Raw genomic sequence first — 26,226 nt, 5'->3', positions numbered from 1 at the left:
ATTTAGAGTTTGCTGGAAAATATTGAGAAATGTAAGGAAGTCCGTAAATTACTTGAGAAAATTGTTCAACTAAAATCTGCTCAAACTCTTCATTCATGCCATCTAACACAACACAATACTCGTGGTTCTTGTCCATATGAGTAAGCTACCCAGTTCATGATGAAGCAATTTTTCTTTTTAGAAAAATCAAATTATATTTTAAAAAAAAAATTCTCAAGTTTTCCAATAGATGGAGAACAAAAATTAAATGAAAATTAGAGGGTATGATGACCAAAATTGGATAAAGGGAGAAAAGATTTAGGGTGAAGCATGTTGGCACTCAAAAATATAAAGAAGGAGAAGAACGAAAAATACTAAAGATGGAAAAAATTAGGAATATTATTTTAAATCACAAAATTTTTTAAAATGTAAAAAATTATGTATCTTTCAAAGCAAAGAAAGTTGGGGAAGAAAAAACAATGGAGGTTTGAGATTCCGTCAGCTACGCACCTTCCAAATCAGCAATGCCTGCATTTTCATCCAAGCAGCAGGCAGGTGGGTGGACATTGTAGACGAGTTTTTATTTATTTATTATGATTTAAACCATCTTTTTTTATCGATTCTTCTTTTTCTACTATTTCTGTTATTATTTATCAAAATAACATTATTAGAAAAACCTTTAATAGGGAAGTTGCTGAGGTTTTGTTTCCATTTTATCATTCATATAATCTTATATCACGCCATAAATGATTACTAGACTTCTAAATTATTTATTGGAAGATCCAAGTCTCATTCTTGTTTGCATGTAAGCAACTTTCAAAACACAAATAATAATTAAATAGAGAAATAACGCCAACTAAATCAAAATTCTCCCAAATATTATTTATTAAGTTGTTTTCTACACGTAGAGAGATTTAATAGGGAATTCTCTTTCTATTTCTCCAAGTTTTTCTTCACAATGTACAAAGATATAATTAATTACACACGTATATACATATCCATGTATCTGCAACATAACTTCTGAATGAACTCAATTTTAAAATGTATGCATACTACACCATTCAAGGAGTATTCATAAAAAATAAGTAGTGAAATCCACCAAATAAAAGGATGAAAATGGTTTGACAAAAAATGGAAATCACCTCTTTTTTATTTCCAAATCGAAATCACATTTAGAGAAGCAGCATCTACCAAACAAGAAAAATAGGGAAAAAAAAAAAAAAGACGAGACAATTTTCTCCCATTATTCAAGTGATTGATTTATTATACATTCTTTACCCAATAACATTACTATAATAATATACCATCCAAACAAGACCTGGTTTAAACATTCAGCAACACCTACTCCTTAGTTACATTATCAAATCATCAACTCTTCGGGAGAAAAAAAGAAATAAGAAAAAGCCATTTTGATGTCATTAGATTCTAGGAGAGATTGTATGATTTTACCAGTCCTTGTCACTTTTAAATCACTACCAAACAAGTTGAATTTAAACGGGAAGTGTTTGTTGAAGCATAGCCCTATCTTAGGAAGCTTCATGAGCACTGCAACTCTACAAATATGGATTACTGATTGCAAGGTACTGTACATCTCATTCCTTCTTTTATGTGAAAATGTATTCTTGTCGTGTTTGTGTTCCGGGTATCAAAATAGAACAAAAATTCAAGAGAAAAAAAATAAGTGCCAATGTAATCCGTGAGGGAGGAGGTGATAGAGTCAAGAGATGTTTGCGTGTTTAAGGGAGGTGGAGGTGACAACACCAGTTGAAGTCCTCAGTGGATGGGAACCCAAAACAGCAGTGCAACAACCGTCAGTTTTTAGATGAGGCTGCACCATTTCCCATATTTTCTTCTTCTGAATCTGAGCAATTCATTGTTCACCACTAATTAGACATCTTATTTCTAATTTGTCACAAGAAGCATATATGTATATATGTATGTATGTGTATATATATATATATATATATATATATATATATATAATCATTATTATTATACAGCAGCTACCAAAAGAAATTATTTAACCATCCGGGATTTATTCAAGAAGTTAAAAAGAACTTTCAACTCAACGGTGGCTGCATACGTGGATGTTAGAAAGGATAAAAGTTATGCAGCCACCACACCACAAGATGCTCTTTAGTTGGCATTTGCCAATTCTCTACAACGAACTACATAGCGTAGGGACAATTCCCAGGCTTTGCATCCTTGATAACAATTTCAGCTGAAAGGAAGCCACAAGTTCTTTTTCTGTTTGAATGACAGCAGGAGAGCAATCCAAACAGTTGAGTGTTAGATGACCAAATACTAATCCACCTCCAACGGCTCCCAGGTTCTGTCCACTGGCTTCAAAGACAGCATGTTTCCAGCACTTTATTGGCAAATTTTTAATACTAATCCATCCTCCATGGCTCAGAATAACATTTGATGAGAGTGAATAGTATCAGACCAATGCTCTACTTTTGAGTGTAAATTGCCATATACTGACCATTTCCCCCAGAGGGTGTTAATATCTGAAAAGATCTCAACGCACTTGAATAATGTATCATCTGAGAAAGAATTAACAATTCGGGACCAGAAATAATCTAGTAACCATTGGCTGAAGCAAGGACAAAAGTCAAGGAGAATATATGTGGATTCATGCCTTCCACAATGGAAATAACGAATTACTCTAGAGGAATCATTTTCCTGAATTATGGAGACGTTTCTTTCTTTTTCAAAAAGGAAACCGGCTTTTTTATTGATAATTGTTAGAAATAATTGTATTAAAAGGTATCTGTGTAATCTTTTATACCCTTGTTTATTTCCTTTTTTGTCAAGGTTTTATGGTCTATAAATATTTCATCCCTTTTGTAAAAAGAGAAATATACAAAAGATTCATATGGTTTCTCCCATAACTAGAATTTTCCACATACACCAAGTAATATTCTTTCTCCTTGTCATTTTATTAATTTTTATATGGCATCAGAGCCATAAATAACAAAACCCTAGCCGTCATTGACGAAAATAAACCTATAGAAAACCCTACCACGGAAACCTTGACCACCGACAATAACCTCACCATCGCCGCTCCTATTGACCTCAACGATGCCACCGCTGCTGTCGTTTTTCTCACTAGAGTCGCTCTTGACCAATATCTTTGACGCCTACAACCGCCTTCGTCCGTATAGTCTGTACACCTGTCGTCATCCGTAGAAGTCCGTACAACAATTGTTAGACCTATATGATTCTGCCATCTAGACAACAAACTTCTTCAATCTGGCTACCAGCACTTATTTCAAGGTCGAAAGTGGTGAGTCTTCTATCCACTATAAAGGTAAATCTCCTAAGAATGGTCATAGTGGTATTTCCCCATCGAAGATTCAACAACAGGCAGATCTCCAAATGATTTTTCAGCAACAAATGGCCGCTCTCAGGGTAGCTCTAGCTACTTCCACCTCCATGAGTTCTGCTATTCTTTCAGCCCTACTGATGTATTCTGTAATATCCATCCCTACATCAAATACTACTAATTATTTCTCTGGTTTAATTGCAGAGGAGAAACTAAATGGTTAGAATTACTTCTCTTGGTCTCAATCTATTAAGATGGCTCTTGAGGGACGACATAAGTTTGGGTATTTGAAAGGGGAGGTACAGAAACCTAGGCCAGGAGGTCCTCAAGAACGAATTTGGAAGGCAGAGGACACTCTTCTTCGGCACATATTAGTTAACATGTATGGAACCTCATATTGGGAAACCGTTGTATGTTGCTGCAGCTCAAGACAATTGGGATAGTATTCAAAAATTATACAAGCGTCAGAATGTTTCCTGCCTCTACACTATACAAAAACAGGTCAATGAGTGCAAGCAAGGGACCATGAATGTTACATCTGACTTTAACAAACTATCTCTAATCTGGCAGGAAATGGATCTATGTAGAGAAATAGTCTAGGACCGTCCTTGCGAAGGTGTTCAATACTCCAAAATAGAGGAGGTTGACTTCGTATATTATTTCCTTGTTGGTCTGAATTCCAAGTTTGACTTCATGGTCGAATACTAGTCAAAGACGTATCCTGTCCTTAGTAGAGGTATGCTCAAAAGTTCGTTTAGAGGAAGATCGTACAATGCAATGAACATCATAATTGTTCTGTCTATTGATTCCGCTGCCTTTAATGCAAAGTCCAACTCTAGCAGCGGCAAGTAGAATGGAAAACATGTCCCAATATGAGAACATTGCAAGAATCCGTGGCATACAAAGGAGAACTGTTGGAAGTTACATGGCCGACCACCAAACAGTAAAAGACATCTGCTGAATGATAAGCACAACATTGGTAATGCCACTCATCAATGCCCCACCGATCTCAATCCCTACGAGGAATCACACTAATCCTTGTACGTCCTCACTTTGAGCCATTGTACAATCAGGTAACTCCCAATCATTTAGTCTTATCAACATTGAAGGTAGGAAAGTCTGGATCCTCAATTTAGGTGCTACTGATCATCTTACTGACTCATCTGAAATCTTTATATCGTATTTACTTTGTGCTGGAAATGAGAATTAGGATTGTTGTGTTGGAATTTATGTCATAAAACTCGTAGTTTGTAGTTAAAACTATATTCTATCTAATAAAGTGTTTGTTGAGGATTTATTAGTGAAAATATAATACTATAATCTTGAACTCAATAAACTAAGGTCTAGAAGCTATCTAGTGTAGACTCGAACTTTATGTAAAGACATAAACTTAGATCAAGTTCAAGTATATAGCCTAAACGATCTATAGTGAATGAATAAGGTTGGACGCCTTATTCTGGAAATATCATGTGGCCCGCTTTGTAGTTAGTACAAACGATGTGATTCTGAATCGTTCATGTAGAAACATGAGAGTGGGGGCATCCTATGTAAAGAATTTGCATAAGACTGGAACTATGAAATAGTCACTTTTAAGTTATAACACCGTTGACTATATAAACTGATTATTTCGATTATGATGACCTAGGTAACTTAATCATAATCCTGAGCTAACTATGAACTTTTATTCAAACGGTATTATCCTTAAATCTGCATAGGTGAGAGGAGCTTAACGACGTTGGCCCAATAAGCCTCCCATTTTAGGGGTAAGACCAAATGGATGACTAGAGACATAAGGTCCAAGACGTAATTCACCCCTACTCGCTTTAAGGTTAGTAGATATGTTGTTCTCTTAAGGACTGAATCCGAATCTTGAACAAGGGATCTCACCCTCTCATTGGCACGAAGGATTCGGTTTATAGGTTGGGCCTTAAACCAAATGTTCAATAGTGGATCAGTGGGACTTAAGAAACAAGATGTAGTCTCGGGGGTAAAACGGTATTTTGACCCAGCCGAGATTACGAACAACCAGTGAAAGATTAACTTACTAATCATGGTTATATCAAATGGATACAAATATATCTATAGTGAGGGGAGTGCAACTACGAGACTTTAGTGGAATGACCCGTTAGTTAACGAATGTTGATTAGCTCGATCTAAAAGGGTTTTAGCCAATTAATCTTGGATCGTTGGAGCCCACAATCTATAGGTCCATTAAGTTCCCCTACTCGCTCATACAGAATTAATTTAGAACAATATGTTTGAAATAATTCGAATTGTTCGAATTAGAGAGAGAAACCGACGAATATGTGATATAGTCGTCGGTTATAGGGCTTTATGTTTAAATGTGATTTAAATGTTAAAAATATGAATATAGATTCATATTCAGAAGCTTGAAATTGATGGAAATGGTCAAAGTTGTAAAAAGTCAAAATGTTGACTTTTGATTTTGAAAAGTCAAACTTTGATCGGCTTTATATTCAAATGTGATTTAAATTTTTAAAAAATGAATGCGGATTCATGCCCGAGAGGTCGAAATTAGTCAAGATGGACAAAATGGTAAAAAGTCAACAAAAAGTCAACATCTTGACTTTGGACTTGAAAAGTCAAAGTTTGACTTTGACTATAATGATCAAATGACCATTTTGCCCCTTGACCAAAATTAGTGGAAAAATGCAACATTTTGTTGGATAATTCCACTAACTCTTAATGGGCTATGTGGAAGCTTATGATGATGACACCAAGCCTACTAAAAGAATGAAATGGTGAATCAATCCACTAATGGATAGTGGATTATGAGGTGTTAGGCTTTGGTAGTCCAATTACATGCAAATTTTGCATGTAACTTGTCTATTTAAGGGGCAATTTTTAAATGGAAGAAGAATTTTTGCCATTTTTGTAATTTTTGAATTACAAAAGAAAACATTTTTCTCCTAAATCTCACACCAAAATCCACCTCCAAATTCAATCTCTTTCTCAATTTTTCTTACTTTAAACGAGCCCCACAACCCAGTTCCAAGTCCGAAGAATAGCGGGTCAATTCTAGTGGTGGTCCGATTTGAATTCAGGAGAAGAATTGAAGCTTCAGAAAGCTACAAAGGTAAGTATTTCTTTTAACCCAAATTAAATGTAATTAGGGTTGTGTTTAGTATGAATGTTAATCTCTAAATTAAGTTTAGTTGCAATTAGTCCTGCTATCTATTGCTGTGAACAAAGATTGGTCTCTATACCAGGTGGATGTTAAGAATGCTTTTTTGAATGGAGACCTTGTGGAGGAAGTCTACATGAACCCCCGTCAGGATTTGAAGCCCAATTTGGTCAGCAGGTGTGTAAACTCCAAAAATCCCTATATGGTCTGAAATAGTCTCCTAGAGCATGGTTTGACAAATTCACTACCTTTGTCAAGTCCCAAGGGTACAGTCAAGGACACTCTGACTATACTTTATTTACAAAGGCTTCCAAGACAGGAAAAATTGCTATTCTGATAGTTTATGTGGATACCATTGTTTTGACTGGAGATGATCAAACAGAAATCAGTCAACTAAAGCAGAGAATGGGTGATGAATTTTAATTCAAGGATTTGGGAAATCTGAAATATTTCCTTGGAATGGAGGTGGCCAGATCTAAAGAAGGTATCTCCGTGTCTCAGAGAAAATACACCCTTGATTTGCTAACCGAGACAGGTATGTTGGGATGTCGTCCTGCTGATACTCCTATTGAATTCAACTGTAAACTAAAAAACTCTGATGATCAAGTTCCAGTTGATAAAGAACAATATCAGCGCCTTGGAGGTAAATTAATTTACTTATCTCATACTCGACCTGATATTTCCTTTGATGTGAGTGTTGTCGGCCAGTTCATGCAGGCTCCCTATGAGAAACACATGGAAGCTGTTAACAGAATCCTGAGATATTTAAAAAATACACCTGGTAAAGGTTGATGTTTAGAAAAACAAATAAAAAGACCATTGAGGTATATACTGACTCAGATTGGGCAAGATCTATTAATGACAGAAAGTCTACCTGTCGGTTATTGTACCTTATAACTTGGAGGAGTAGCAAAGTGTTGTGGCCAGGAGCAGTGTTGTGGTTGAATACAGAGCTATGAGTCTGGGAATATGTGAAGAAATTTGACCCCAGAAAGTCTTGTCAGATCTTCATCAGGAATGTAAGACACCATTGAAGCTTTTCTGTGATAATAAAGCCGCTATTAGTATCGCTAACAACCCAGTTCAACATGATAGAACTAAACATGTTGAGATTGATCGACATTTCATCAAAGAAAGACTTGACAGTGGAAGCATATGCATTCCGTACATTCCTTCAAGCCAACAGACTACTGATGTTTTTACCAAGGGGCTTCTCAGACCACACTTCGACCTTTGCGTTAGCAAGTTGGGACTCATCGATATTTACGTCCCAACTTAAGGGGGAGTGTTAGAATTAGTAGGGCTTTGCCCTTAGAGTATTTTTGGAAAGAATAATATATAAGATTTTATTTCTTAAATATTTCCTAGATCTTTTCCTTTCTTACTCCTATTGTACTCTATTTATTCTCTCTCTTTGTACCTATTGTATTTTGTTCATAAGAAAATAATAAAACTAAAAACATGGTGGTCTTTTTTCCGATTCTCGGGTTTCCACGTAAGCCGGTTTCGTGTTTATTGCTTTCAATAGTTTCCTTTATCCAAAAAAAGCAACATTTGACTTCCTGGAGGCCGCAATAAGCACCTTTGAAATAGTGAGAAGCTAGTTGGCTAAGTCGTCAGAGAGCAGCACAGAGGAAGCTAGAAGGCCAAAACAATGGGGATGTGTTAAGCTTCTACCCAACCTGCAAATAAATCAGCCAAACAGCACACATAACCACGCAAAGATTCCAGCAGAATACACAGAAAGATATTAGGGAGAGGCTAACTGTATATAGATATATATATTGAATTATCAGTTCAACAACCACAAAAGGGTATCTAAACAAAAGGGATTCAGTTAAATAAGAGGGTTGCACTGTCCACCATGAACAAGGTTCACACAAAATGCATGATGACAAAGATGATCAATCCTAACACAAAACACTCATATATATTCCTACGTTCCTGTTGCCACGTGTAATGAGGACCACTGACCATCCTAACTACCAAGCTGTCTAGGTGGAATTTTCCTTTTTACCCCTTCTCTTGTAAACTTGAGTGATTGGAGGCCTAGCAATACCCCCATGGAGAAGAGCCACCTTATCCTCAAGGTGGAAATTTGGTAATTGATGCCTAAGCACCGCGTAGGACTTTGTAAGGCCTCCTATTATTAATGTGTATAAGAGAAAGGGCAAGAAAGTAATTACACAAGACAGCATGGATGAAAGAAAGAATTAAAATGGGATAGTGGGATAGTGGAACAGCAGGTGGACCCGACAGGATATTATCTTTTGTCCTATTAAGGCACTTGTCCTATAAATAGTAGGGGGAGGGGAGCAGGGTAGGTATGAAAAATATGATGAATGTATTGGTGAGGAGAGTCTTTGGCGACTGAGGGAATCTGTCCTAGCTCTAGAGAAAGTAGTTGGTATGTTCTTAAGTTTTCTGTTGTTTTCTCCTTGTTATTTCCCTTTTATATATTGTAGCTACTGTATTTGGCATTATAAATATATAAATACAGAGTGCTGCCTCTGTTTTTGCCATTAAGATAGTAAAATCAGTATAGAAAGGAGTGAGGAATCTCACAATTGGTATCAGAGCCACGACAAGCTGGGAGTAATTACAAGGCTAATGGCGCAACGGCAAATGGAAGAGAGGTTGGAAGGAACGAAAAAGGAAGTGCTGAGCCTTAAGGAAATGATGCTAGAAATGAAAAAAAGTATGGATAGGCTGGCTGATGAGTTGAGAGAAAATCAATCGTATAAGAAGAAGGAAGAGTCTGGTACCTCCGACGGATCCATCATGAAGATGAAGGGCAAAATGGAAGAGATGGACGTAACCACTGAAGTTAACACCACTATGGTCGATCGAAGCAAGTACAAGAAGTTGGAAATGCCCATGTTTTTGGGAGAAAATCCAGAATCCTGGGTATACCGTGCAGAACATTTCTTTGAGATCAATAACCTGTCGGAAGCTGAAAAAGTCAAGGTGGCTGTGGTGAGCTTTGGAAAAGACGAAGTGGACTGGTACAGATGGAGTCACAACCGGAAAAAGGTGGAATCGTGGGAGGATTTAAAGACTCGAATGTTTGAGTTTTTTAGAGACACGGGACAGAAGAGCTTGGGGGCCAGACTTATACGGATTCAGCAAGAGGGATCTTACAACGATTATGTCAAAAAATTTGTGAATAGGCACCTCTTCCTCACATGGCAGAAAGCGTATTACGTGATGCCTTCTTGACAGGATTAGAACCGACGCTGCAAGCAGAAGTGATGAGTCGCCACCCTCAAACGTTAGAAGAATGCATGATGGCAGCCCAGTTGGTTAACGACCGTAATTTAGCCCTCAAATTGGCACAAGCAGAGATGGGGATTTCGGAGTCGAAAAGAGGTGAAGCCACTAATACTAAGGCCCCCTGGAACAACGACAAAGGAAATCTGAGGAAAAACGAGTTCCAAATGAAACAAATCACGATACCTCTAAAAGGAAGTTATCAAAAGGGAGAACCGCCGGTTAAGAGACTCTCTGATGCAGAGTTTAGATCACGCTTAGACAAGGGACTTTGTTTTAGATGTAATGAGAAATATTCTCATGGACACCGCTGCAAAATAAAAGAGAAAAGGGAGCTCATGCTCTTTATCTTGAATGAAGAAGAAAGTACCGAGGAAGGGGAAGGTTCAGACACACAAAAGGCAGAGCCCTTGGAGATCAAACAGCTGGAGGCATTAGATGAAGCTGTGATAGAGTACCGTACTATCACAGCCTGACAACCAAGGGAACTATGAAACTGAGGGGAGTAGTCAAGGGGAAGGAGATAATCGTCTTAATTGACAGTGGGGCAACCCACATCCACTATGAGCTAGTCAAGGAAAAGAAGATCCCTAATAGACAGGAACACACAATTTGGAGTTACAATTGGGGATGGCACGAGTTGTAAAGGGAAGGGCATTTGCAGCAGAGTGGAAATCCAACTTGAAGGACTGACGATTGTGGCTGATTTGTTGGTCGTGGAATTAGGAAAAGAGGATATCGTATTAGGAATGCAATGGCTTGATACAACTGGTACCATGAAGGTACACTAGCCATCATTGACAATGGTCTTTTGGAAGGAAGGAAATAAGGTAGTTCTAAAGGAGGACCCTTCATTGATTCGAGCCGAATGTTCACTAAAGACTTTAGAAAAAACATGGGATGATGAAGACCAGGGTTTTCTGATTGATTGGCAAAATTATGAGACCGAAAATGAGTACAAGGAAAGCAAGACACCAAGCCAGCATGGTGATGAGGAAGAATTGCCGATGATTCAATTCTTACTTAACCAATATTCTAATTTGTTTGACATCCCTAAAACCTTACCACCCAAGAGAGCTGTAGATCATCGCATCTTCACCGTGCCAGAACAAAAACCGATCAATGTGAGACCATATAAGTATGGCCATAACCAGAAGGAAGAGATAGAGAAACTGGTCACAGAAATGCTGCAGACCGGAATAATCAGGCCTAGTCACAGCCCTTTCTCAAGTCCCGTGTTGTTGGTAAAGAAAAAAGATGGGGGTGGAGGTTTTGTGTGGACTACAGGAAACTGAACAAAATCACAATAGCCGATAAATTTCCCATTCCGGTCATTGAAGAACTTCTGGATGAATTACATGGGGCCACGGTGTTCTCCAAGTTTGACTTAAAGTCAGGCTATCATCAGATCCAAATGAAGGAGGAAGATATTGAGAAGATTGCGTTTAGGACACATGAAGACCACTATGAATTCCTGGTCATGCCGTTTGGATTGACAAACGAACCTTCCAATCTCTCATGAATCAGGTATTTAAGCCCTTCCTCAAACGTTGTGTATTGGTTTTCTTTGATGATATACTTGTCTATAGTTCGGAAATAACGGAGCATGAGAGACACTTAGGGATGGTTTTTGCAATATTAAGGGATAACCAGCTGTATGCTAATCGAAAGAAATGTGTGTTCGCCCATTCCCAAATACAATACTTAGGTCATATCATTTCAAAAAACGGGGTAGAAGCAGACTAGGATAAAGTAAGAAGCATGCTACAATGGCCCCAACCTAAAGATATAACAGGCTTAAGAGGATTTTTAGGGCTGACGGGTTATTATAGACGCTTTGTCAAAAGTTATGGAGAGATCGCAGCACCCTTGACCAAACTGCTGCAGAAAAATGCTTTCAAATGGGATGAGAACGCTACACTTGCATTTGAAAGTTTGAAAAAAGCTATGACTACAATACCCGTACTAGCACTACCCGATTGGTCTTTACCCTTTATGATAGAAACTGATGCTTCAGGCAGCGGGTTAGGAGCAGTCCTATCTCAGAACAGCCATCCCATCGCATTCTTCAGCCAAAAGTTATCACCAAGGGCCCAATCCAAATCCATCTACGAAAGAGAATTGATGGCTGTAGTACTCTCAGTACAGAAATGGCGGCATTATCTCCTAGGAAGAAGGTTTACCATTGTATCGGATCAAAAAGCTCTAAAATTCCTATTGGAGCAAAGGGAGGTTCAACCACAGTTCCAAAAATGGTTAACCAAACTGTTGGGATACGACTTTGAGATTATATATCAACCAGGACTCCAAAATAAAGCAGCCGATGCACTTTCAAGAATGGAACATCCATTGGAGCTGAACACAATGTCCACATCAGGAATTGTGGATATGGAAATAGTTACAAAGGAAGTTGAGAAAGATGAAGAACTCCAACTAATAGCACAACAGCTTCAAGCCGACCCTCCACCGGAAGGGAAATACTCATTGTTGAATGGCAAGTTACTGTATAAGGGACGGGTAGTATTGTCTAAATCACCTTCACTTATACCCAGCCTCTTACACACCTTTCATGACTCTATCTTTGGAGGCCATTCAGGTTTTTTGAGGACATACAAGCGGATGAGTGGCGAGCTGTTTTGGAAAGGAATGAAGACAGATGTTAAGAATTATGTAGAACAATGTGAGATCTGCCAACGAAATAAATATGAAGCGACCAAACCGGCAGGAGTTCTTCAACCACTACCCATACCCGACCGCATCTTGGAAGATTGGACTATGGACTTCATAGAAGGGCTGCCTAAAGCAGGGGGCATGAATGTGATTATGGTCGTGGTCGATCGGTTAAGCAAATACGCTTACTTTATCACTTTGAAACATCCTTTCTCAGCAAAGCAAGTAGCAGCGGAATTCATTGATAAGATAGTCTGAAGGCATGGCATTCCTAAGTCGATCATATCGGATAGGGACAAAATCTTTCTTAGCAACTTTTGGAAGGAGCTGTTCTATACTATGGATACCATTCTTAAACGAAGCACGGCGTTTCATCCACAAACTGACGGGCAGACGGAAAGAGTTAACCAGTGTTTAGAAACATATTTAAGGTGTTTCTGTAACGAGCAGCCTAGTAAATGGAACCAGTTCATACCATGGGCTGAGTTATGGTACAATACCATATTCCATGCTTCCACACGCACAACTCCTTTCCAAGTTGTTTATGGTAGACCTCCACCACCCTTAATATCCTACAGAGAAAAGAAGACACCTAATAATGAGGTCGAAGTATTGTTGAAGGAGAGGGACTTGGCTATTAGCGCGTTAAAGGAAAACCTAACTATAGCTCAAAACAGAATGAAGAAGTTGGCAGACACAAAGAGAAGGGAACTCAAGTTTAAAGTAGGCGATGAAGTCTATCTCAAGCTGAGGCCATACCGTCAACGCTCATTAGCAAAGAAAAGGGCCAAAAAATTAGCTCCTAGGTACTATGGTCCGTATCGCATCACTGAAACCATAGGGGAGGTGACCTATAGACTTGATCTTCCCCCCAGAAGCATCAATTCACAATGTTTTCCATATCTCACAGCTAAAACTTAAACTGGGCAAACATCACACGGTACAAGTACAACAACCGAAACTCACAGCTGAATTTGAGTTACAACTATGGCCGGAAACAGTATTGGGCATCCGTTGGAGTCCAGAATTGGGAGCAAATGAATGGCTGGTGAAGTGGAAAGGATTACCCGAAAGTGAAGCAACCTGGGAGTCCGTGTACTCAATGAACCAACAGTTTCCTTCATTCCACCTTGAGGACAAGGTGATTTTGGAACCCCGGGGTATTGTAAGGCCTCCCATTATTAATGTGTATAAGAGAAAGGGCAAGAAAGTAATTGCACAAGACAGCATGGATGAAAGAAAGAAAGAATTAAAATGGGATAGTGAGGTAGTGGAACAGCAGGTGGGCCCGACAGGATATTATCTTTTGTCCTATTAAGGCACTTGTCCTATAAATAGTAGGGGGAGGGGAGCAGGGTAGATATGAAAAATATGATGAATGTATTGGTGAGGAGAGTCTTTGGCGGCTGAGGGAGTCTGCCCTAGCTCTAGAGAAAGTAGTTGGTATGTTCTTAAGTATTCTGTTGTTTTCTCCTTGTTATTTCCCTTTTATATATTGTAGTTACTGTATTTGGCATTCTAAATATATAAATACAGAGTGCTGCCTCTGTTTCTGCCATTAAGATAGTAAAATCAGTATATAAAGGAGTGAGGAATCTCACAGACTCCCATGTTGCTTCATGGCTTGGTTGATCCTTCCATTGTACCAAATATTCCCAATCACGTACAGCCTCGTTCCAACGAAGTTGGGTCACGTTTTCCGGTTCCAACATTAACTCCATTTGATCATTGATCATTGCAACGTCCGGATAGACTTGATGTTTGTCTCCTACCGCTTTCTTAAGTTGTGATACATGGAAAACGGGGTGTATTTTGACAGTTTCCGGAAGGTCCAGCAGGTAGGAGACCTCTCCCACTCGACCCAACACCGTATATGGCCCAAAATACCTTGGCGATAACTTTTCACAACGTTTTTTCGCTACTGACTGCTGTCTGTAAGGCTGCAATTTTAAGTATACCCTGTCCCCAATGTCAAACACCACGTCGCGGCGATGTACATCGACAAATTTCTTCATTCGCTCTTGGGCATGCTGTAAATGCCTCTTCAAGGCTGCCAGCATCTCATTTCGGGATTGCAATTGATGCTCCACCGAATCATTCGGAGTTGTCCCATTGTGACCATATGAAATGATAGGAGGAGGGAGTTGTCCATAAACTACCGCGTAAGGGGTACTTGTGATCGACGATTGGTATTTGGTATTGTACCAATACTCAGCCCACGCAACCTTATCACTCCATGTCTTTTGCTTCTCTTGACAAAAACATCTTAAATAAAATTCCAAGCATTTGTTAACAACCTCCATTTGTCCATCTGTTTAGGGATGGTATGTCGTGCTCCGCTTTAGTTGGATCCCTTGCAACCGAAATAACTCTTTCCAAAAGTGGCTTAAGAAGACTCGGTCACGGTCGGATACTATCGAGCAAGGATATCCATGGAGGCGCACTACCTCTTTGATGAACACCATAGCTACTATTTTAGCCGAGAACAGATGACCCAAGGTAATAAAATGAGCATACTTGCTTATGCGATCAACTACCACCAATATTGTGTCGAACCCCTTGGAACATGGTAGACCCTCCACAAAATCCATGGAAATATCTTCCCAAATATGGTTAGGAATAGGAAGAGGTTGTAACAGCCTGGCTGGAGATAACGCTTGGACCTTGTTCTGCCGGCAAACATGACATTGATCTACATACTGCTTGATGTCATTCTTCATCCCTTCCCAAAACAATTCTGCTGCTATCCTTTTGTAGGTGCGTAGCTGTCCTGAATGTCCCCCAATGATCGAGTCATGGAAAGTGTGTAATATCGTAGGAATGAAGCTCGATGTCTTCGAGAGAACCAATCTGCCCCTATAAAACAGCTTACCTTGGCGAACCGTATAACGGGGAATGCAGTTCGGGTCCACCACAATTCTGTCAAATATTGCCTTTAATTTCTCGTCCTCTTGCACCTCCCTTTCAATCACTGTAATGTCCAGCAAAGAGGGGACAAAGCATCCGCAGCTTTGTTTTCTGGTCCAGCTCGATAGCGTATCTCGAAATCGAATCCCACCAGCTTCATCAACCACTTTTGTACACCGAGTATTATTTCTCTTCGTTCCAGGATATGCCTCAACGCTTTCTGATCAGTATATACCACGAAATGATGACCCAATAGGTAGTGCCTCCATTTTTCCACTGCCAACACTATGGCCATCAGCTCCCTTTCGTAAACAGATTTTTCCCGAGCTGTTGAAGAGAGTTTTTGGCTGAAATACGCGATTGGCCTCCTGTTCTGCGATAATACAGCACCCAAATCGAACCCCGATGCATTTGTTTCTACTTCAAAAGGCAGCTGGAAGTTGGGTAATGCTAACACCGAAAGTGCTACCATCGCTCTCTTAAGTTGTTCAAACGCTTTTGTTGCCTCTTCCAACCAACAAAAATTATTCTTCTTGGTCAACTTCATAAGTGGTGTAGCGATGGCGCCATACTTTACTACAAACCGATGATAATACCCGGTCAGCCCCAAAAAACCCCCAAACTCCCTTACATTCTTTGGTGTTGGCCACTCTAACATGGCCTTAATCTTCTCCTGATCAGCTTCAACTCCCTTGGCCGACACCCAATGGCCTAAGTATTCAATACGATCCTTCGCAAAATAGCATTTCTTCTGGTTAGCAAAAAGGCAATGTTGTCTCAACAGTTGGAATACCACAATGAGATACTCTAGATGTGCTTCCACGCCTTTGCTGTACACAAGAATGTCATCAAAAAATACCAGCAAGAATTTACGTAAATAAGGTCGAAAAACCTGATTCATAAGAGCTTGGAACGTAGTGGGTGCATTGGTAAGCCCGAAGGGCATGACTAGGAACTCGTAATGGCCCTCGTGTGTTCTGAAGGTTGTCTTGCGTACATCTTCATCACGCACCCGGATTTGATGGTACCCAGATTTCAAGTCTATTTTAGAGAAGATACTCGCTCCATTTAGCTCATCCAGCAACTCATCAATCATGGGAATAGGGAACTTATCTGGTACAGTGGCTCGATTTAAAGCGCGATAGTCGACGCAAAACCGCCATCCCCCATCCTTCTTTTTTACCAATATAACCGAACTGGAAAAGAGGCTGGTGCTAGGTCTTATAATGCCCGACGCTAGCTTGTCATTCACCAATCTTTCAATCTCGTTTTTCTGGGCATGTGGGTAACGGTATGGCCTCACATTAATGGGATCCGTACCTTCTTTCAATTGGATCCTATGGTCGATTTGTCGCATCGGGGGAAGTCTGTCGGGCATATCAAATATATCACTAAATTCCTGTTGTAGTTGTTCAAACTCTGGTTGGAAATCTTCCACTGAATCTGTCACTACTAACTCCCGATCAGCCTTCGAAATGCCCATGGCTCTAAAATTAATCAAAAATCCTTGATCGTACGGTTGCCACGTTTTAACTAATACCTTCAAGGATATTTCCATTCTGGTCAGCGAAGGGTCCCCTTTTAGGATTACCTTAGTGTCTCCGACAACAAAAGTCATAGTGAGAGCTTTCCAATCCACTGTCATTGCGCCTTGCTTCTGCAAGCCACTGCATCCCCAACACCATATCCAAGTTACCCAGATCCAGCGGCAAGAAATCCTCTACTATGGTTAGCAGTGGCAAACCCACAGTGATGCCTTTACACATGCCTCGACCTTGCACCGCTTTTCCAGACCGCATAATTTGTTGTTTCAGCCATAGGTAAATTGAGGCTCTCTACCAACTTCAGGGAGATAAAATTATGGATGGCGCCACAATCCACCATGATCACGATTTCTCTATCATCTACAGTTCCTTTCACCTTAAACGTACCTGGTGCTGTCAAACCCACAACGGAGTTCAGTGATAATTCTACCACCGAACTGACTTCAACCATTTCTCCCTCGTGCGTGCTGTCTTCCATCTCAATATCTTCTAAATCGTCCGCGACCACGCAAAGGCGAAACTCTTTGTTTTTGCAGCGATGGCCTTTGCTAAATGGTTCGTCGCATCGATAACACAACCCCTTGTCGCGTTGTGCTTGCAGTTCAGAATTCGTCCACCTTCGAAAATTATTTTCTCGCTGGCCACCATTCCTCGATGCCATATTCTGTAAGTTAATCGACTGATTTGAACTCGTGGGAATCCTTCGGCCAATGTCACGATCTTAGTCAAAGGGATTTCTGAAATTTTTGGCGCGTGCTTTTGGGCCAATTTCCCATCCTTAGCGTATGGGCCTTGCGAAGCCCTAGCTATATCCAACTTCTCTTCGGCTAATCGAGCCACGTCCATCATATCCTCCAAGCCCACGGCCCGCATTGCAAATACTTCGGTTCTAATAATTGGATCCAACCCGTTCATGAAGGTCCCTACCAGAACGTCTTTCGCCATCTCCAGTTTTTTAAATTTTATACGATCTTGCCATGCCCCTATTTCTAAACTCAAGAGAGGTTTCCCCTTCCTCGTCTCCTTCGACCAAGTCTTCAGTTCGAATTTTCCGTTTGCCAGTACTTACTCCGATCAGTTCAGATCCTCCCGGCTGTCTCTGGCGATCCTCATACATTTCGGTTAACATGGCGTGCATTCTTTCCATCGTCTTCTCCAGGACAGGTATTCGTTGAACCTCTTTTTTTATTGCTTCTATCTCAGCTTCCGAAGCGTTCAAGCGCTCTTCAATTAGTTTCTGCATCATCTTCTTCCACCTCCCTAGGGTGTCGATTGGCTCTGATACCAATTGTTAAGCTTCTACCCAACCTGCAAATAAATCAGCCAAATAGCATACACAACCACGCAAAGATTCCAGTAGAACAGCCACAAAAGAGTATCTAAACAAAAGGGATCCAGCCAAATAAGAGGGCTGCAATCTCCACCATGAACAAGGTTCACACAAAATCGTATAAAATTTAAAAAACTAACACAAAACAATATATATATATATATCAGTTCATTATGCATTTTGTGTGAACCTTATACGATCATCTTTGTCATGATCAATCCTAACACAAAACACTCATATATATATTCCTACGTTCCTGCTGCCACGTGTAATGAGGACCACTAGCCATCCTAATTACTAAGCTGTCTAGGTGGAATTCCCCTTTTTACCCCTTCTCTTGTAAACTTGAGTGATCGGAGGCCTAGCAGTATGGGTGGAAAGAAAGAGCATTTTTTCTTTATTGACACGAAGAAACCATGAGCCCTTTGTTAATGTGAACAATTGGGGCCAATTGTATTTAGTTATTACTTCTTGGATAGAAAAACTTGACTTCCAAAGAGAAAAATGAATACAGTTGTAATTATTTATCTTTTCATTTGGCAGTTACATTTTTATTATTTGTGTAAGTTGATTGATAACGAGGGGGCTGCATTCAATCCTTTTGTCGTGTTCAGTCCGTTTCTATGGTATCATGGAGTCTTCTTTCGCAGTTCAAAACAAATTGTTTAGTGGAGTATGTAGAAGTAGAAGTTTTGGAACAAAAGGATTGTAAGGGGGTGTTCAGGGAGCTAGAATGTAATAATAATTATTGAGAATCCAAGGAGTGTTGGAAGGTGTGTTGAATTGAGGGTGAAGCAAAAATGAAACCATAAAATGTGAAAACAATGGAAGTAGAGTTTAATTGAAAACTGCAGAAACAAAATGAGTTTAAAATATTACAATTCGACTCAAAACGCTCAATCCAAACATGAATTTTAGATTACATTACAATGCATTCCAATCCCATTACGGATATCCAAACACCCCCTAAAAGGCTGTAAAACAACAGACATGAATACTGTGAAGATGTAAAAGCATAGTTACAAAAAACACATTTGATATCAACCACATGAAAAATTTTGTTTTCTTTTAAAGAAAAAGGAAAAAGTTTCTACCACATATAGAGATGGAAATCATCCTCATGTAGCAGTTTGAAATTTAGGTAATTGATGTGTAGATGTCAAAGCAAGTTTATGTTAAAGTTTGCACTGAAATATGTAAGATTATAAAATGTCGTTCATGTCTTGCAGGATTCAAATTTTTCAAAAGAATTTTCTTTACCTGGTTTGGGGAAGCAGCATCAGGTTGGTTGCCTTTTTCATCTTCAGATCCAAACCATATTCTTTCGCCTGGAATCGAACCCTCAGGAGGCAAAAGAAGTTCAACATTCTCGTGCAAAGAATCAGAAGCAGCCATTAGCATTCCACAAGATTTAATGCCTCGCATATTTCTTGGCTTCAAATTTGCAAGGACAACAACTCTTCTATCCTATATGTTGGTTATGTTCGAATCAGACAGAGGCATAGGACGTTGCAGTAGAGTAAAAAGTTTAAAGCGCTAAAACAATCAAAACACGATATACAGTTTACAATATCATCAGTGAAAGACCCATTTAGTCTATAACCCATTTGATCTTGATCATAAATTTCCACGTGAAATTAAACAAAGTTTTTTTCTTTGATGGAAACATCTTTCATTGAGAAACAGTGAAAAAATAGAATGACATACAGAAAACCAGGCCCACAAAGAAGGAACCCCCTCTACAAAAAGGACTTCAGCTATGCAAAATAGTGGTTAAAGAATATAGTTACAAAAGGCCTATGAAGCGTAGACGCTGACTAAATGACTAATGTTCTTTGGAGTAATGGTCTCTCAAAGAACCACTAAAATTTGTGTTTCTTCATCCTTCAACTTGCCAATGGCACACTCCATCCCGAGTAAGCACTCTAATTCTCCAATTCTCCAATCGTTGCACTCATCTCTTTTTCTACCACTTCAAACCTTCTAAGATAATGTTCTTTTCTTCTCCCATACCAAAGTTGTTACTTTGATATCAATATGATAGGTCATATCGTAAGCATCTCTTTATTTACTGTTAGATAATATGTTTAAAGATTACAATCTATCATTTAGAGACCAATTCAACAGGTGAGGTCAACCTTCTCTCCCGACATTTACACTTGACTTGAACAAGGAAACAGACATCCCCATCTCACATGATACAAGAGCTATCCATCGTACAAACTTAAATACCGAGAGAGTTGCATTTACAACTCCCTAAAATAATTACCCATCCTTATCTGCTTTTAAATAACTATACAACTTTATTAAAAAGTATACAAAGCTGGTTAGTTATCTACACTTGGGACCGACTTTCCTATTTTACCCTTCTTGGAACACACCTCTGTGATTGGAGGTCTAATAGAACCTAAACATCAACTAGATCCAACTAGTACTAAGTCCCAAATACAAAATAACAGCCAAAGAGTAACGACATATGCATAGCACACAAACATAAGCATTGGCAATGTGAGGCCCAAAACTTGCAAGTTCCAGATTTTATATTTCTAAGCTGCCAATCACCTAAACCAGACCATACAGACCATACTTATTAGTTATTAGTGTAAAATGATTGTGCTGAACTACAAGATATTGTGCTCACGCAGCCATCCCAACAGCGAACATCTTGAAATAAAGATTCTAGAAAGCAAAAAATAATAATAATAATAATAATAATAAATAATAATAAAAAAAATCTTTATCTTAATTTTAGTTCCACCCTGAGGCTTCTTCCATTCACACACTAAACAATTCACCTGTAGGATAGTTGCTTCATCTATGAGACCTAATCTTGGAAATCTAATGTAAGAAGAATGAGGTAAATTGGGTAGTATTCTAGGGGAATTTTCTTTTCACCCCACTTGTTGCTATAAATAGGAAAGTCTTCCGCTCTTGTATGAAACACAATATCATTTTAATAAAATATTCACAAGTTTCATACTAGGTCAAAATCTCAATCACCCTCCTTCAACAAACCAAGTAGTCCTACATTGTTCCTCTACCTTTTCTACTCTCTAAAACTGATATCTGAGTTGGTTCCTGAGGTTTCCACTTTATACAGCAAAAACAGCAGGGACATGATAGGAAGAAAAAGAAAAGACTCCCAATTGGTAAAGGAATCGATCTATAAGCCATGAAGAAGAATAACAGTAAAATGAAAAATGGGTAGAGTTCCAGTTTTAATCATGTCCACTCAAATATTTTTCTATTATCTATGAACCAGAAATTAAATGTATTGATCATAAGATGGAAAAATGAAGTACCAGAAGTTGATCGAGAGGGATATATTTAACAAGGCCGCTGCAAATAAGCCTCGGCTCGGGTTCACCAACATCAACTTCTTCAACATAAAGAGTGTCAGCCTCCAGATGTCTCCAAGCCTTAATGATTCGTCCAACCCTAATATCGAGCATGTCAGCCGCATTCTTAATATTCTTTTCCGGATCATCGTCGCCCTTATCCATTGATGTGGAAGATGATGCAATGGAGGCGTCACTGGTGACGGGCTCAGTGGATGCAGTAGTGCAAAATGAGAACGGAAACCGTGTACCATTTCTGGAGATTCTTCCGGCGACATTATCCTTACGAAGGGATGGAGTGAAACGAGAAAAAGTTCGAGGTAGAGCGAAGAAGGGGATACAATGGTCGAAGTTATGGGAAAGAGAAGAAGAGAAGAAGAAGAAAAAGCGGGCATTGGTGGCAGTTTTTGCAACATTGGCAATTGCAGCGGCCGTTGGGAGAGAAGCCATGCTTGTCAATGGAACCGGTTCAGACGTTCCCAGTTGTGGGTATTTGAGGACACTACTCTCCTAAACCCCACGCCATATCGAGATAATGGAAGTCAAGATGGTAAAATTTCAGAATTATTGCATGAGGTTCTTATCTTGGCTTTTTTTCTTTTATGATTGTCTCTCTTGAGGCCCAATTTTTGCATGTTAAAGAAATATGGCCTTCTGATCACATTAGCAACCTGCGAAGATACTATTTTGCCCCCTTAAACTAAATGCGTGTGTCCTATGTCTACTTTTACTCGTTCCACAACTATAGACCACTTAATATTTTTTAATACCTTATTCAATACACGTTGCCACTCCATCATTGATATCTTCCTATTTATTTTAAAAAGTTAATACTTAAATAAAATGTTCACTTTGCTCTCACAGCGTTTGCTCTTTCTCATGTTTGAGACAAAAATTCTCTCGTTTTCTAATTCTCTCTTCTTCAACTCCTCAGCTCTGGTTCATCAACTTCTTGCAATTCATCATATTCCTAATGTCTCTTCTATTTGCAAAAGGTAATAATCCTCGTTTAGCACATGCATGTAACTAGTTATTGAGATAGTTTACATTATTTGAAGCACATACTTTATTGAGATAGTTTACATTATTTGAAGCACATACTTTTCGTTTTTGTTTCTCCCATTTCAAATTAGAATGTTAGTTCATTTTGGCGTTCCTTTCAATTTTGATGCATAGAACTAGAGTTTAATGTTTATGTCAATTATTTCAAGCATAGGCATTCATACTGAGTGGTGTAACGAACACTAAGCATCGGACATGAGGGCCGAGTATAGCTTGTCATGTAATTAGTCTATGAGCTGCATCGAGCATCGATTTAATGGATCGGTTATAGCGAGAAGCGAGAAACAAGGATTTATCAATGGCCTTTATCATTTTTGCCTTCTTTATGTGCAGTATAGCTAGTCAATTCAAAATTCCTCTGAATGATCGGTTTTCTAGCCAAGCTACCAGTTTGTCTTCCCACATCACATTAGCCAATAAGATAGTAAAGGAGAAGCTTACACCTACACACAACTTGATGTAAACCCGAAATTTTCCTTGGATCTTCTAATCAAATAAATCATTTGGGGTAAAGTTGTAGATTTTGTGTGGAGAATGGCCTAGGCAAGGTTATAATTGAAGTTGAAATTTTGGTAATTATATTTTGTTTTTAGAAATATTTATAAAATAAAAAAGAAAGTAGAAAAAGAGAAAGGAATTAAATAAGAGAAAAAGAAAGAGAGGAGAGGAGAAAAGTGGGTTAATGGTGAGTTTTTTTTTTATTAAACCCACACCACTAAAGGTTTTCTCATCTATTTTTCATCCGATTTGTGAGACCCATGTCTGAAATAGAAGGATCAATGGAAAATAAGTGTTTGTTTATTAAGTTTTGAAAAACGCATTTTAAAAGGAGTAATTTTGGAAGTAGGCATTCTGATTGGTAGCTCATGTGGAAGTAGGCGAAGTAGGAAAAAGGAAGGTGTTTTGAAGGCAAGGCAAACTAAAGTCAGGCATTGAAAGCTAGGAAAATGTTGGAAAATTTCCTAATTGTACTTAATGAACCACGTGTAAAAGTTTAAGCTAAGCACGGTTTGAAAAGTTATTAGGCTTACACGTGTATTACATTAAGTAGGAGATGGCAAGCTTAAGGAAAATTATGGATGACTGATCCAATTTAGTATTATTATAAATAGGATTGAAAGGACAGTAGAAAAGAAGATTATGCTGAAATTCTTGAAGTTATTATGCGGAAAGGAAGACTCATTAGGTGAGAAGAAGACTTTTGGTGGAAACTAGGCATTTTAAAGAAGGAAGTTTAGTCTGTGAGTGATTTTCCAAAATATTTTAAGAATTTAAAGCTTTCTTCTAAGTTTTTGGTTGTTTTATAATGATTGTTTACACATTAATGTTTATAAAGAGAAAAATTTCTAAAGAAAGTCTTATGTTATAATTTAAAGGTTTTATGTGTGTTTGAATGTATGTAATGTTTATGTGTAAACCATTTGTCTGTCTTATTCCTATCAAAGAGTTAACTATTATGTGCACATAAGGAGTAAGGGCAGCCATACAGAAAAGGATTGCATGGTGGAGTGAAGCTGGCCAATGCGTAAAAGGAGTGTATTGAGCTTAGCGGCATGAGCAACAGGAAAAGAACCAGAAAATTCTTCGAGGGATGTTATTGATGAAAGGACATCACAGTAGTCTATGCATGGAAATGGTTCATGTTCTTGGCAAAAGAAATATGAAAGGCTAATGAAAAATTTCTATTTTATGAAATGAGACGATGAAAGTCATGTTTATGAAATGGTTTTATGTATTGTATGCCTAAAAAGGTTTTTAAAAATCATCAACCACTAAGTTTTTACTTATGTTTTAAGTTTTCCCTCTCCCAGTTCACCAGATATTAAGGCTAAGTTGGACGAAGCAAGGTGAGCTATCAAACATTGAAGCTGGACTAGACATTTTAAGTTTTATTTTTGTAATTTATATATTTAAGGAAGCATGTAAAATATATATGGGTTGCATATTGTTAAGTTAATAAAAAGAAGTGTTTGTTACTTTTTCGATGCATTATGATTTTTCTATCAGTTAGTAATTTAAGGAGCCAAGTTGAACTAGGCCATAAAGCCAAGATTCAAGAACTTAAGTGAGCAGTCTAGCGTTTCGTCTTAAGGCGTCAAGATTACTTAAGTCGTGTAGTGTGCCACATAGTAAGGTTCAAGACGCATGCTAATTTTCATAGCATTTTTTAAGAAGAGGTTGAGAGAGAAAGAAGAAGAAAGGTTGTGATCAAATTAGGCTGGAGAAAACAAAGCTTCAACCATAGCAATTGTTGGAACATACAACATAACTCTAGTTTTCTTTTAGAAATATGAACAGCTTAAGTTATATACGACAGTTGTTACCACAGTTGAATATAAAGTTTCGAGACTATAGTAACTCGTAAAGAGAAAAACAACTTAGTAACGTTTGGTAACCCAGTTCGATGAAGTTAAATTGACATCTGGGGGGCAGTTTCCCCAGGATAGAAGATTGTATTAATAACAAATACACTTAGTATTGAATACATAGTTATGACTGAAGTAACAGCACTTAGACACATTTGTTACTATGTTGTACTAGAACTGTTTCAATAGAACTTGATTATGATATAACATAAAAATCATAACTAATTAGAGAATGAGACGAAGCTCCCCCTTAATTGTAGCATTAATCAAGGATGTATTCAACTTCAACTTCAATTTACTAGAAGTTTCTTCTATCAATCTACTTTACTTTCTTCTCAGAAGCCACATCGAAGAACTGTTTTAGCTAGGTATCTTTTTCTTGATTTTTCATGCCCATTGCTATCTTCAAGCATAACCAATATATAGGTTAAAATCTTAACTATTTTGAGCCATCTTTTAAGGAAAGAATCTTAACCAATATCTTAACCGATTTGTTAAGTAAAATAATATGGAGAAATAAAAAGGTGGGACCATTCTGTTAATAAACTCCCCATTGAGACCACCTTCCTTTATTTTTGCAATTAAGCATCTAAACTCAAACAGTCAAAGTTTCCACACAATATCTGAAGGGAATCAAATAGCAGCACACAGAACATGTAGAATAACCAAATAACCAATCTTTCATTAAAGCAGAGAAGTAAAACATAATCGAACAAACCTTAGCGGAAAAAACATCGGATCAATAAGTTGTCAAGCTGAACAATGTCAAAGGCAACTGGGCTACAACAAAACTGAAATTCTAAAGCAATAAAAAATGCAAACCTAAACACGCTAACCTTCTCCCCCTTGCTTGAATGCAAAAATAAAGTCAGTCTTGCTGATCAGGCGGAGGAGTAGACGACCCTGAAGCTGCACGGTGAAAGTCTCATAGAATAGCATCCAACACAGTACGCCGATCAGATAGTTCACTGATTTGGCGAGTAAGCGAGCAGGATTCGACCATTAAAGCATGCAGGAGACAATTGGCAAGTGGAATAGATAGTAGCAGAGGTTGACCAACAGTTGAATTTGTAGCGGCAGCAGCACTGGTTCCTTCAGGTGCATTGGCAAAGGCAGCAGTAACATCAGGTATGTGGGAGCCTTGAAACAGTCGCATACTTAGTGGAATAACTCGTGGAGCCGGACCCACAATATCAACTAGGGTCAGTATAGTTTGTTGTTGAGCTAAAATAAATCCACTCAGGATTCTTGGAAAGAAAATAGGAATGTGAATCGCAAACGTATTAA

General features: G+C 38.6%; 1 protein-coding gene across 8 annotated transcripts; it reads right to left on the bottom strand.

The window, feature by feature from the left end:
* Nucleotides 1–1,373: 1,373 nt before the first annotated feature.
* LOC103491385 (uncharacterized) lies at nucleotides 1,374–22,161 on the bottom strand. Of its 8 annotated transcripts, none has more exons than XR_007822960.1 (4): nucleotides 21,476–22,101; nucleotides 19,434–19,640; nucleotides 7,126–7,493; nucleotides 1,691–1,840 (listed from the first exon to the last, which is right to left on the bottom strand). XR_007822960.1 is itself a non-coding variant. In XM_008451313.3 (3 exons), exons 1-3 carry the CDS (start codon nucleotides 21,959–21,961, stop codon nucleotides 1,697–1,699), a joined length of 837 nt encoding a protein of 278 aa, XP_008449535.1. In that variant the 5' UTR covers nucleotides 21,962–22,161; the 3' UTR covers nucleotides 1,374–1,696. The 8 variants fall into 8 exon arrangements, 2 of the variants coding, with proteins under 2 accessions (XP_008449535.1, XP_050944400.1); XR_007822959.1 differs by lacking the exons at nucleotides 19,434–19,640; nucleotides 21,476–22,101 and adding an exon at nucleotides 13,994–19,403 and having other exon boundaries at nucleotides 7,126–7,208; nucleotides 7,327–7,493; XR_007822957.1 differs by lacking the exons at nucleotides 19,434–19,640; nucleotides 21,476–22,101 and adding an exon at nucleotides 13,994–19,403 and having other exon boundaries at nucleotides 7,126–7,208; nucleotides 7,343–7,493.
* Between the last annotated feature and the right edge of the window lie 4,065 nt (nucleotides 22,162–26,226).

Source organism: Cucumis melo, chromosome 8 (genome assembly GCF_025177605.1).
Source record: "Cucumis melo cultivar AY chromosome 8, USDA_Cmelo_AY_1.0, whole genome shotgun sequence".
Lineage (NCBI taxonomy): Eukaryota > Viridiplantae > Streptophyta > Magnoliopsida > Cucurbitales > Cucurbitaceae > Cucumis > Cucumis melo.
Note: the sequence above shows the minus strand (reverse complement) of the source record. Positions and strands in the feature narration are given on the sequence as shown.

Coding starts and splice junctions, on each gene's coding strand:
- LOC103491385 (XM_008451313.3), bottom strand. CDS start 21,961: ATGGCTTCTCTCCCAACGGCCGCTGCAATTGCCAATGTTGCAAAAACT. Junction 19,641..21,475: donor TCCCTCTCGATCAACTTCTG/GTACTTCATTTT, acceptor ACCAACATATAG/GATAGAAGAGTTGTTGTCCT. Junction 1,841..19,433: donor ATGCTGCTTCCCCAAACCAG/GTAAAGAAAATT, acceptor TGAATTGCTCAG/ATTCAGAAGAAGAAAATATG.